The 14,287-nt window shown below is 36.5% G+C and overlaps 1 protein-coding gene across 13 annotated transcripts in view; it reads left to right on the plus strand.

The window, feature by feature from the left end:
- The window catches only part of Rps6ka3 (ribosomal protein S6 kinase A3), a 101,868-nt gene extending 88,105 nt beyond the window's left edge, over positions 1–13,763 (plus strand). For all 13 annotated transcript variants that reach the window (XM_074062779.1, XM_074062786.1, XM_074062782.1 and 10 more), the window contains 5 exons: positions 227–388; positions 1,413–1,489; positions 1,839–1,956; positions 7,607–7,747; positions 8,538–13,763. In XM_074062779.1, coding sequence (XP_073918880.1) covers positions 227–388; positions 1,413–1,489; positions 1,839–1,956; positions 7,607–7,747; positions 8,538–8,660 — 621 coding nt within the window. In that variant the 3' untranslated portion in view covers positions 8,661–13,763. The remainder of the gene's footprint in view (positions 1–226; positions 389–1,412; positions 1,490–1,838; positions 1,957–7,606; positions 7,748–8,537) is intronic.
- Positions 13,764–14,287: the final 524 nt, after the last annotated feature.

Genomic DNA, 14,287 nt, shown 5'->3' on the forward strand with positions numbered 1-14,287 from the left:
GAATGCCATGGTACATGGTAGACACTCAGTAAATACTTTTCCTTCTTGTCCTTGCCCCAGGTCTAAGTTAGAGAGTTATGCTTACATTATCAGCATTTTATAATGTTGGGATAATTTAAAGGTCAGTAATCACCTTGTTACGTGCATTGTTTGACAGTTGTGAATAAAGAACTTTCAGTAAGGAAATGTATTGTTAATGTAACTCTTTAATTTGTATTTCAATTAGGTGGTACACAGAGACTTGAAACCTAGCAACATTCTTTATGTCGATGAATCTGGTAATCCAGAGTCTATTCGAATTTGCGATTTTGGCTTTGCAAAACAGCTGAGAGCAGAAAACGGTCTTCTCATGACGCCTTGTTATACTGCAAATTTTGTTGCACCAGAGGTAATTGCAAGAGGGTTCACTTGCAGTATTTTGATATATATAAGAACTTACTTGCTGTGTTTACTATGGAATAGTTAATAATTGTTTAATTGAAGACTTACTGAATAAACAATTAAGATAAAAATGCCAGTCCTTTATTTCCGTGTTTAATGCTTCAGTAGCATCTGATTGCTTGTGGGAGAAAAATCTAAATTCTTAATAAGATATTATAAAAGCTCTTCACTCTCTAATATTGCCTACCTGAAGTTCTGACTGTTTTAAACTCTTTGCCTATCACTAAGGCTGCTCTGCCTGCTTATTTCTATGCTCTGCCCTCCCCCCTACCTCTTCTCTTTGCCTATTGAATTCTATAGAAGCAATCTGCCCTCTAACCTTTTCTGTCTTCCCATATCAAGAATAAATTGGAGGGCTGGGGTGTGGCTCAAATGATAGAGCACTTGCCTAGCAAATTCGAAGCCCTGAGTTCAAACCCCCCCACACAAACAGAAAAAAAGAAAGAATAAATTGGCACTGAGGGGTATAGCTTAGTGGTGGAATAATTGCCTGGCTAGCAGGAAACCCTGGGTTTGATCCCCAGTTCCACAAAAATGAATAAATTGCTTCCTCAACTTTATACGCATATCACTTCAGACATGACTTTGGTATAATATTTATCATGTTGAATTGTTAACAATTTATATGTTTATTTCCCCTGTCAGATTTGATATTTTTAATGAAATAGATCTTTTGTATTTGTTGTAGCTTGTGCCCAATAACAGTTGGTGAATATTAAATGCTTGAGTAAATCAAATTTTATATATGTAGTGTTTTGCACTATTTCATTTGTATATCTTCAGTTTGTTCTATATTCTTCTATGTATATGCTTTAAATATTCATTCAAATACCAAACATAAATTTATATATATGAATTATTAATAGTAGAATGTTCTAAAATAAGATTAAAATATTGCCTTAAGTTCACAAAGCATCTTCATACATATAAAAAACAGTAGTGTGATAATACTGATCTTTAAATTTTTTTAGGTTTTAAAACGACAAGGCTATGATGCTGCTTGTGATATATGGAGTCTTGGTGTCCTCCTCTATACAATGCTTACTGGGTGAGTATGTGCCATATGTTAGAAGCATTTATTAATCAGTATTTTTGCTTAAATTAATGTGGGTTTCCATACCATTTTTATACTCTTATTATGTCATAAGCAAACACTATTTTTAGTATTTTATTCTAAAATGTGTCATAGCTTAAGATATTTATAATATAGTAAATCTAATATTTTATAGTCTATACTTTGGCCTATGGAGCTTCATTTTATTGATTTTTATTTCATTTTGGTAGATTTCAGTAAAGTATTAATTACTCAGTATTTTGGAAACTGCAACTAAATATAAAGATTACTAACCAAAAAACGAAATTTTATTCAATAATATTTTAATTTTATTATAAATTAGTTACACTCCCTTTGCAAATGGTCCTGATGATACACCTGAGGAAATATTGGCACGAATAGGTAGCGGAAAATTTTCACTCAGCGGTGGTTACTGGAATTCTGTTTCAGATACAGCAAAGGTAAGTGTAGCTTCCTATTATAAGCTGTTTTTATTTTGTTTTGTATTTAGTGCTGGGGATTGATCCAGGGCTTGGAGCATGCTAAGCCTGCTCTCTACCACAGAGCTACATCCCCAGCCCTATTATAAGCTTTTGTTTATTTTTGTTTTCTCGTAGTGCTGGGGATTGAACCCAGGGCCTTTCACATGCTAGGCAAGCACTTTACCCAGCCCCTATTACAAACTTGTGAGAAAATAATTTATTATAATCCATAGCGAGAAGATATACCATTATTTAGAAACTTTTGCTTACAAAGTAGTGTGTTGAAGTGATGTTACCAAATAACTTGAACTGCAAAATGGTTTCTTTTTCTTTCTTTCTTTCTTTTTGGAGGTCCTAGGGGTTGAACTCAGGGCCTCACACTTGTTGAACTGCAAAATGGACTATTTATTTTGTTTCTTTCCCAGAAGATATTGATTTTTTCCCAGAAGATATTGATTTGTTTTTTGTTGTTGTGGGACTGGGGTTTGAACTCAGGGCTTCACACTTGCAAAGCAGGTGCTCTACCACTTGAGCTACACATCCAGTCTATTTTGCTTTGGTTATTTTGGAGATGGAGTGTTGAGAACTATTTGCCTGGGCCTGGCCTTGAGCCTCCCGAGTAGCTAGGATTACAGGTGTGAGCCACTGGTGCTCAACTTGATTTGGCCTTATTATCTGTACATCTAAAACTTGGGATATGATGAATAATAATGGTGGTGGTCCATGATTTGTTTGTCTACTATATGCATCACTCAGCATTTTACCTAAATTATCTCATGTAATCCTCATAACAACTCGTACAGTGGTATCTGCAATTTACAGAAGGAAACCAAGAACTAGAGTTTTAGTGTGAAGTTGTCTATGGTTACACACCAGGTACATGAGGTCACTTTCAGCTGTCTCATTACATATGCCTTATTTCCTAGAATAATTACACCATGTTCTAGTTTTGTTTCATGTTATGAAGAAATAGATCTCATCTTTTGCACAATAAACAGTGGCACAGTTTTCTAGCCTCTGCTTGAAATTGTTGGAAAAAGCACCCCCTAGATCTGTCATCCCTAGAATAGCACTGACTTGCTTTCTAACTTTCTCTTCTTTGACTTAATTCATAGAAAATTCATATTTAAAAAAATGCTTTTCCACTTCAAAATAAGAAAAACAGAGTAGATGAAGAAATGTTGTCAAAGGTGCTCACTGATTTTTCCGAGAAATGGAAGCTTGAGTTAGATGATGATTTGTATAAGTAAATAGAGCACATCAAAAATTTATGTAAGTTCTTTTGGTGTAGAGCATGAAGCCTCGGTTAACTAGTTTAATGTCAGTATAGATAATATTTGGTTTTTTTAACTGCATTTAAAATAAAATGTTAGGTTGAGGGTATACTTCAGTGACAGAGCATGTACTTAATATGCATGAGACCAGTCCCCAGTACCAAAAAACATTCGCGAGACCCTTATCTCCAAAATAACCAGAATAAAGTAGACTGGAGGTATGACTCAACCAATAGAGTGCCTGCTTTGCAAACGCAAAGCTCTGAGTTCAAACCCCAGTCCCACCAAAAAAAAAAAAAGTTAATCTTTACCTTTTTTTCCTGACAGTTTCTTGGAACAGGTACTTCATTTTTCAGGGTACCTATTTCCTTTCTGATTCCCTTAATTGAGCACCTACAATATATTTAATAAACAAAAGCCCTGGAGATAGAATTCCTGACTTCAAGGAACTTACAATCTAAGAGACAGCCAAAAATGCACAGTACCATGTCATTTGTGCTGCCACAGTGGTTCACTTTTTGTGCTAAAAGAAGTTTACAGAAGCCAAGCACTGGTGACTCATGCTTATAATCATAGCAGCTTGGGAGGCCGAGATCCTGAGGATTGCAGTTCAAGGCCAGCCCATCTCCAAAATAACCAGAGTAAAAATGGACTGGAGGTGTGACTCAAGCAGTAAGTAGAGCCCCTGCTTTGTAAGTGCAAAGCCCTGAGTTCAATCTCCAGTCCCACAAAAAAAAATTCACAGATGATGATGCTTGATTAGAAGAATTGCCACCAGTCTCATCATTTGATATTACTACTACAGTGTACACAAGAGAGGGTATAGGCTGGAGTTCAAACCCCACTATATGTGAGAGAGAGAAAGAGAGAGAGGCTGATGAATTCAGATTGTGAAAAGCTTTGTAGCTCATGCTCAGGATCATGGGTTTACTATGGGTATTATGAAAATGTTAAAAAATGTTAATCAGTACAATGATCAGATTTTCCTTTTAGCGCTACATTGAGCAGTAGTTCTTATCCATGGAGTCTGCCACAATATCAAGTAACACTACCAATAATGAAGTATCAGAACTTAAACATTACTTGCCTTTTTTTGAGCTAGTTGAGATTATCTCTGTAATTTTGTCCTCATTCAGTTTCACACAAATAGAACACAAAAAATTACATCCAACTAACATCCTATCTTATAAATTCCATACTATTACCAGTAATTTTTGCTGAAGTGCACAGTTAAGACTTGCCATTGCAAGCACGATTACCCACAAAATGAAAGGAAGAGCTCTATCAATTTGGATGTGTCTCTTCAAGAGCAAGTTGCATATGTGAATATTGTCTGTCTTTTGGGCCATACATGTCCTATGTGGACTTGAGAAGAACAGAAACCTAGCATTTCTTTACTGAGTTTACATTCAAAGGACTGTGTTACCATCTTACGTTGTTTCATTCAGTCTTTTGTTGTTGTTGTTGTTCTCTTTTTTTGGCAGTAGTGGGGTTTGAACTCAGCTTCGTACTTGCTAGACACTTGAGCCACACCTTTAGCCCTTCCTTCAGTCTTGACCTACATTGTTACAGTCAGTCCTCACTGACCTAATATCAGGGACATCACTTAAAAGGTTTCGCATATTTCAGTTCATGAATGATGAGGGCCTAAACTTGAGCTGTTGTAGTAGAATTTGAGCCAAATGGAAGAGAAATTTAAGAGACAGACAGAGTTAGTAGTTTATTGGACATAAATGAGGGAGAAGCAAGTATCAAGCATGAAGTTCACATTTTTACCGTGGGTGAATGTAGGAGAGTCTCCAAGGTAATACCAAGATTTGGGACACCTAAGAAGCTTTGAGAGGAGCAACTGCTACAGATTTGGACATAATGAATTTGAAGTGCTTATGTAATAAAGAAATGTATGACAATTAGCAGCTGGCCATATTTGTGGTGTAAGTCTTGGAAAGAAGTCTGTGGTGGAGCATAAGTGAAGAGTTGGCATCATTTGAAGTAGCTAAAGCAGTGACTGAATGAGATTATCTGTGCAGAGTGGTAAGAAAGTCAAGGAAAGACTTCTAGGAAAGTGCCACCATTTAAAGAGAAAGCTGAAACCGGAAAGTATAGATTAGTGGTAGAATGCTTGCCAAGCATGCATAAGGCCCTGGATTCTAACCCCAGCACCACAAAACAGGGAAGGAGGGAGGGAGAGAGGGAAGGAAGAAAAAGGCCAGCTGAAGAGAGAAGTAGTCATTGAAGGAGTAGGAGGAGGAAAAAAAGAAGTTTGAAATGACTTGACCAAAAATCATATACACAGATTTGATTAAAATTATAAAAGAAAAAAAAATCGAAAAACCAAATAACATAAAAAGAATAAAAAACAGTTTTTGTTTGTTCCTGGCAGTTTTGCAATTTTATTTATTTTAAGTACTTTGACTCACTTTCAGAATTTGATAGGGGAGGTCCTTTATTCTTTCTTCACTTTTTATTTTTTCCCATCTCTTTTTTTCTTTTTAATTATTTAAATTTTTTTGGCATTAATGGGAATTGAACTCAGGGTCTCGTTCATAGTAGGCAGGTACTCTACAATTTGAGCCATACCTCCAGCACTTGTTATGTTGGTTTGTTTTTTGTTTTTTTTGTGGAACTGGGGTTTGAACTCAGAGCTTCACACTTACAAAGCAGTCACTCTACTGCTTGAGCCATACCTCCTGTCCATTTTGCTCTGGTTACTTTGGAGATGGGGTCTCCTGAACTAGAACTATTTGCCTGAGATAGCCTCAAACCACAATCCTCTAATCTCAGCCTCCCTAGTAGCTAGGATTACGGCAGTGAGCCACTGGTGCCCAACCATGTTGGTTATTTTTGAGATAGGGTCTTGTTTTATGCCCAAATGGGCCTGGACCATGTTTCTCCTATTTATGCTTTCCCCGCATAGCTGGGAATAACAAGCTCGTGCCATTGCACCCAGCCATTAGCTGAGATGGAGGGTCTTTCATACTTTTTGCCCAGGCTGTCCTCGAACCATGATCCCCTCAATCTCCACCCCCTGAATAGCTAAGATTATAGGCTTGGGCCACTGCACCCAGTTTGTTTATTTATTTATTTAGAGACAGAGTTTCACTATGTTGCCTAGACTGGTCTTGAATGCCTGGCCTCAAGCAATCCTCCATGTGTACTGGAACCCATGTACACAGCACAGTGTCTGACTCACTTTTTTCTTTTTTTTGCATTTCTGGGGTTCAAACTCAGGGCCTCATGCTTACTAGAAAGGTGCTCTACCACTTGAGCCACTCCACCAGCCCTCCAGTTAGTTTCTTAACTGTGATGTGTTCTCTTTTACCTGAGGCCTTTCCTCTAAATGCACTCCTTTCTGTCTACCTGAAATGTTCTTTTTCTCCCTTCCCTTCTCTAATCCAGCTCCCGCTTATTCTTCTGGTCTCACCTCCTCTTAGGAAGTCACTTCTGTGCTGGGAGATTGGCTCAGGATGTAGAGCTCCTGCCTTGCAAGTGTGAGGCCCTGAGTTCAAACCCCAGTTCCACAAAAAAAAAATTTTAAGTCACTTCTAAGCCATCCTGCCCAGTGTAAGTCAGGTGTCTTCTTTATGTTCCTCTAGCTACACTTTGTACTTGTCCATCTCAACAAAGACCTTATTTGCTTTGTAATTGATTCTTTATTTTTCCTCCCTTACTCAATTTAAGCTTCATGAGACAAGAGTTCTTCTCTGGGTTTATAAATGACAATTAAATTATCATTTTAAAGGTGTAAAACCACGTAGCTATGATAGGAATCTATCCCTGTCTTTATGTTTTTATTTTATTCATTCATTCATGATATAACTGGAGTTTGAACTCAAGGCCCCACACATGCTAGCCAAGCTCTACCACTTGAGCCTCACCTCCAGCCCTATGAAACAAATCTATATTCTATACATAGGAAGCTATTTAGATAGACAGTGATAACAATGACTACCTTTGGAAGAGTAGGATTGTGTGCATTTTTCATATTTTCATTTTTCTGTATTTCCTGATTTACCTATAATGCCCATGAGTTGCTTTTTTTTTTTTTAGAAAGGAGAAATTGGAGTATATTTTTCCCCAAATTATTATATTAAATTGCTTTGAGCCCAAAGGGGTACTGTCAGGAAAGAATAGTGGCATAAAAGCTAAGGAAGAGTTAGAGATGTGACTCAAGCAGTATAATACCTGCCTCACAAGCACAAAGTCCTGAGCTCAAACCCCAGTACTCCCAATGGATAAGTAAATGTTTTTTAAAAAAAAAAAAGCTAAGGAAGAACACCTACCAATATCAAGTGCCATAGAAATAAAAGCCAAAAAACAAGGATTAAACTCATTTATTCTTCTTCACCTGACAGGACCTGGTGTCAAAGATGCTTCATGTAGACCCTCATCAGAGACTGACTGCTGCTCTTGTGCTCAGACATCCTTGGATTGTCCATTGGGACCAACTGCCACAGTATCAACTAAACAGACAGGATGCACCACATCTAGTAAAGGTGAGCACTTTATGGTCTCTGTTTTCTATGTCTTCCAGTTGACACTCCGAGAACCCCTGTCCATGCCCCCAGCGCCTTTCCCTTTCAGTCTGCATCCAGTTCTAGTATGGAATTCTCTTATATGGGTGACATAGAAAAGAAAAAAAGTCAAGCATACCAAAATGTCTGTAATGAAATTAATTTAGGGAAATTTTTTAATTTATGTCTGTCTACATAAGTAGTTATTCATCAGCAAGGCATGGCTCAAACAGTAGAGTGCCTGCCTAGCAGGCTCAAAACCCTGATCAACCCGCACTACCACCAAAAAAAACTAAAAACCTGCTCATTCACTACCAGTAAGGACAGATAAGCTTGTGGATTTTCTAACTGAAAGAACATGTCTTGCAGCCTCTCATAGTTTAATCCTTTAGGATTGCAAAGACAAATACCCTAAGAAAAGTGAGGACGGCTTGTTTTGAGCCCATCCCTGTCCTCTCTTGTACATAATTTCAATGTACTACATTGGCTTCAGTTTGTTTTTTTTGTGGTACTGTGGTTTGAACTCAGGGCCTCACACTTGCTAGGCAGGCACTCTGCCCCTTGAGCCACTCCACCAGTAGCTTCAGTTTTAGTTAAATGTGAGGATTTGACCAGTATGGTCATTTTCATTATGAACCTAATAAAATCTGTATACATTTGCATATGAAAAACTATGTGCAAAACCCCATATCACCAAAAAATTATGTAAAAACACCTTTATTTTGTAATCCATGTACATGTGATTTTTGTTACCTTTCTTTCCATTTTTTAGGGTGCCATGGCAGCTACATACTCTGCTTTAAACCGTAATCAGTCACCAGTTTTGGAACCAGTAGGCCGCTCTACTCTTGCTCAGCGGAGAGGTATTAAAAAAATCACCTCAACAGCCCTGTGAAGTGACCTCAGTGAGATATTTGGTACCATGATGTAAGCTGATAGCACAAGTTCTGGCGACAGGTAGCACATATCTGAGAGACACCTGCAAGCACACACTGTCCCAGCTGGTACCCATAATGCTGCTGCTCCTGCTGCTGCTCCTGCTTTCCGTCTCTTCTCGCTTTAAATGATTGTTAGCAAGGTAGATTTTTCCTGGAGCTCCAGATGAAATGAAAATGGAAACATGACGAAGATATATTCACTGAATCAACAAGAAAAATAATGAACATACAAATACCACCTAAAAATACACTGAATAAAGTACTCTACACCACATAGCATTATTTTTATAGGAAATATTTCATGTCCCTTAAATATTCTTTGTTAGTTATAGGGATGGACAGTTTATGTTAAGCACTTAGCTTAAACAATCCGTTTATATTAGCACTGTACCCCTTGTGCCATCCAACATTTTGTATGTTTTTGTAAACAGTTCATATACAGTACATTTCTGTACTGCTTTCTTTAATGTATACATGCCTTGTTTAACTTGGAATCTATTATTAAACAATTGACTATTAAATCTGGTTAAATAGTTCACCTGGATTAACAGTATTGTTGGACAGCCATAAAAATGGCCAGATTGTGGAACAGCTATTGAATGTAGTACTTTCAAAATGTACATACCTTTCCCTGTTTCTGTTTCACTGGTTTGTTTCTTAAAGTCAGGTGCTCTGTCAGACTAACCTAGAGAGCTGTTATGGTAGAGAAAGTTGTCTTGTGTGGCATGAAATCAAGAATACGCCTATGAAGTTAGTCCATATACTTTGCAACTCCTTAAGGCTCTTTTATCCTTAATTAAGGAAGTAGTCCTTGCACTTTTAATCCTACATAGTATCCATACTTATTATTTGGCACATCGTTTGGGATTTTCCAAGATACATCAAAGGTCTTTAAGAGTCATGGGTGAAGGAAAATTTAGCAACCAGTAATTGAAGTCCTATTGGATATTTCATGTTTAAATAGATATTCTATACCAGACACTAATTTGAATGTAATAAAGGCCACGGGCCTCTATATGAAACTGGATTTAAACTTTCTTATTCTAGGGAATAAAACATTCTTGATCAAACAGTATCTGTTCTAAACTGAAAACATTGCTAAGGTAGGCATTGAGTGTTTTCTGAATCTCTCCTGATGATTTATAGCCATGTTTCCTTTAAATTCAGAAATGATTAGTTTTCATAATAGCCCTTGGCTATACTTGCTGTATTCATGATTTACATCTAATTTACTATTTTCCACAATTTTATTTGACAAAAGAAACATTGGTACACATCATTACCTGTAAATTTGCCAGGCTACCTAGCATACATCAATATGTATTGTGAAAAATGAGCAAAGAAAAGTGATTTAACATTACTTCATAATGTCCCCAAATAGATCTAAGTCATGTACTAAGCCATTTTATATCAGAAATCTCTGCCAGAATATTTAAATCTTCCCCTAAGAATACTAAGCCAAGCCAAGAGAGTGTGCTTTGTCCAAATGTCATAGAAATCACTTGTCATTCTTTAATTTCCTCTCTGTGCTATTAAAGAGAAAAATCTATAACATCCCTTTTCCCAAGTAATAAAAATTGCATAAAAATCAAATGTAAATTTATCTTCTAAGTGAAAAGTATATAGAAGGAGGGGTATCAGAAGATGTAGATAAGGTTTTTTTTTAAACGCTTTAGTATATGGATACTATTAAAAGCTGCTTTCCATTGACTGGAAAGCTTGCTGTTTTTCTGCTCCTCAATATTTCAAACCATGGTCTTCCCAAATTCTTGTCACTTTTTTAAATGTTAATGTAACTCTTGAGCAGAAAATGGATATATTTTCAGGTTTTTGACAACAATGCTATTCCGTAATTGCTGTATTGTCCATCACAGTCTCTTAGAACTTATAGTTCTAAGTTAAGTAAACATATGACTCCTTATAAATTACCAAGTCAAATTTTTGTATATTGTACGTAAAGAACCTGAGACCCAAATCAAAGACTAGAATCCCTAAATTCTGTTTAGTTCCTTTTTCCTCATAACACCAGGCTGCCTTTTTCCTTCATATCACACCTGACCAGTAGCAGAATTCAAAAACCATATATTCGTAAGGGTCAGTCCTCTACTATCAAATGATGCCAAGTTTATTTCTTTCAAGGATAATTGCCTTCTTTATCTAGTCAAACTGCCAGTTTTATTGGAAAAAAGCAAGTTATATATTCACAAAACTGAAGACTTTCTGCCTAAAAAATTAAAAGCAGTTTATGAACATAAATTATTTCATCTGTGGTTCTGGTGTTCCCATTGCCTTTGGGCAGTCTTGACTACCAATGTGGTCTAAATGTAATGGTTGTGCTGGGTGAGCCTTTCCATCAACTTCTCAAAGTCCAATTATTCCAGGCCTCTATAGTTGTGGTACCAGGTCCCTGAAGTCTTCTGCCCTTCACCAGTTGCTGCCAATTGCTGGGTCTTCTTCCACAAATAGTCCAGTCTTTCACAGTGAAAGAAGGAACTAAAGTATCAGGACTCCTTGCATACTTTCTCTTAGTTTATAATATAAAATAATACCCAAAGTAATAGAATTACCTTTAAACAATTGCAAGTACATACTTGAAAGTATGAATATACTACCATGTGCTTTTGTATCTTCCCTTTCAAGTGATGATATTGAATTAAGGTAAGTTTTTTTTGTCCTTGCTCTTTATGAATCATTTCAGTTCCTCGTTTATAGATATATCTCTAAGTACATTGGCCCCTTGACTTAGGGCTGGAGGAGTGGCTCAAGTGTTAGAGCACCTGCCTAACAAGCGTGAGGCCCTAAGTGTAAACCCCATTGCTGCCAAAAAAAAATATGAGATGGACCCTTGACTTTTAACAGATTTGATATGGATGAATTTATTCACAAGAAACTCCAGAAGTCTAAAGATGTAATAATTTTTTGGCAAGGCCCAAAGTGGAGATGATGTGAGGCGGGTGTGTGGGAAGTCACTTTGAATGTTTGGAGGGAGGATGTGGTGTGTACATGATAAAGTTTGCACATGTCACTGTCCACTTAACTGTGCCCTGAACTCTCAACATTGAAAAGATTGAACAGGAGGTTAGTTAGTGCAAAAGCTTCAAGAGAAGGCAAAATGTGTTTGGTAGGAAAGAAACTAGGGTAGGCCCAGCCTAGGACAAGAGATGGCAGAAAAGCATTCAAGATGTGGGGGCTTAATCACCATGGAGTCCAGCAGTACACATCCCAATATGACTTTTAGTCTCTACTCTCTGCCCTTTAGATATGACCTAAATTTTTTCAGCTTGCTTCATTTTGTAGAATAAAATTATCTTACGGTGGTATTAAGCATTTGAGACTTACAAGGGTTTTAGGACTGATAGCTCAGGAATGTAAGGTCAAAAAAAGTCTTTTCTATGATTCACAAATATGATGGATTTCATGGCTGATCTTGGTGCTTAATCCAGGAGGCTCCAGTCTAGTGCTAGAGATCTGTCCCTCTGAAAAGTCCAACTCCCTATGACTAAACTGGATATATGCTTTGAGCCTTATTTAATTCACAGATAAGTTGACTTAACTTAGTATTTTTATTTCAATTAATGAAAGCAGTCCTCTTTTCAACCCCAGGTTGCTTACATTTTGCTGGTCTCCCCCAAGTGACCATTGGTGGAGACCAAATAATGAAGGAATGAATTCACTTTCTTGAGACTGTTATTCTACAGAGCCACACTTAACCACTTTTTCCAGTGAAGAAACTACACAGTGATAATACCCAAGTATGGATGGCCAAGAAGAGTTTGTATCTACAGTGTGTTTTGTGTATTTTTGACACTGCTGTATTCTGTGTGATCAAGTGATTTGTAACTGGTTCCAATGTGACTGAGTGTTCTCAATTATAGTAACTAAGTCAACTTAATTTTCTTAAGCCTGGTATTACTACTATTGGTCTCACATTTACCACTTTGATTCCAGTCTTTTAACTGTTCATAACAGGGCATACCAAGGGTTGGGATGAGAGCTTACTTCCTACCTCTTGAGGCACTTTCCTCATTATTTTGCCATATAACCTTGAACTGCATGATAAGCTGTTTAAATGTCCATGACTTATCCCAGAACAACTAGCAAAGTATGTGATATTTTGAATAGAGATTAGTGGAAAGGAATATTTAGAGACTTAAGTTAAGAGGTATAAACCTCAAGAAAATGTCTTTAGAGCACATGCCATTCGAGTACAGTATATGTAAATGTACATGAGAGGTCACTATAATAGTTATCTCTAAGTAGCTTAGTTCAATATCTAATGGAAGTGAACACCTTTACTCCTATTATCACTATAGTACTGAATGAACTGTATACTGGGGTTTTCAAACAAGTATTTAAAATAGAACTTTTAAATTCAAAGCAAGGGCATAAGGATAAAGATTTTGGTTTGTGTTTCTGTAAGTGTAGTATACCATCTAAAGCTTTGGGTTTTTTAATTTAAAAAAGGCTTCAAGGTATTGCCATTTGTTAGTATTCTTAATGATTATTGGTGATGACTTTGTAACACTTAAAATTATATACATGTATTAGTTTATCTTAATTCTTGCCCTAAATAAAAGGGAAGGTAGACACCTAAGGGATGTAATTATTTTGCATTTTGGCCATGAGTGGGAATGGGGTGGGTATCTACTTAAAGCAGTTTTTTTTTTAAAAATCACAAATATTTTTCTACTATTATATATGATCTTACTTTATATTAGTTTCTCTAATAAGGCATGCCAGAAGCCCAAGGTACCATATCACGAGTTCTTATGTATTGTACCTTTTATTGGTGGTTAAATCGCATCAGATGCTTGGCACTGCCGCCACAATTATGAAAATGCTTGTAAAGGATCAAATTATCACTGAATACTTTAAATTGTTTTACTTAAGAGTCTAATCTGGGAAGTTTGCAAATCATACTATTAATGTGTAATCTAAGCTCTTTCAGATGTATCCATGAATAATCCTGGAACAATATTGCTTGTATTCCTGTCATAGAACAGGTTTTGTAATCTTTAAAAGAAATGAAAATTTATATAATAAAGTTTCAAATAAACGCATATGCGTCCCTTTCATTAGATTATTTTGATCTGTGATGATTCTATCCAAAGCATATTTGTGGAAATCATACTGATAGGATTTAAAACAGGAATATTTCTGACTTAATATGAAATGTAAGATATTTTTCTGTGTATCTTGCAGAAAGGATTTGTCTAATCAGACTCACATAAGTTATACAATCTTACCCAGTTTCAAACTTGTTTAATAATTGAAAATTTACAAGTTGATCACCAGACACAGATGGAACATTCTTTTCTTGGAGAAGTCTGAAACTACCAGACTCATCTACCAAAATGCCCCCTTCTCCCTCATTACAGTGTATTTTGGATTCCAAATTAAAGGGCAAGTTTCCTTCTGAGGTGTTATGTATGCAGAGATATTGTTCAAATAAAGAGGGTCATTTGGTTTTGCATCTTCCCCCTTTTATTATTTATTAGTTACACAATTTAAATGATGAGCTCTATTCTCCAGCAGCTATGCTGGAAATTTAAGGTCATTGATTGCTAGTCATTGTTAGAGAAGG

The sequence above is a fragment of the Castor canadensis genome, chromosome X, assembly GCF_047511655.1.
Source record: "Castor canadensis chromosome X, mCasCan1.hap1v2, whole genome shotgun sequence".
NCBI classification, from domain to species: domain Eukaryota; kingdom Metazoa; phylum Chordata; class Mammalia; order Rodentia; family Castoridae; genus Castor; species Castor canadensis.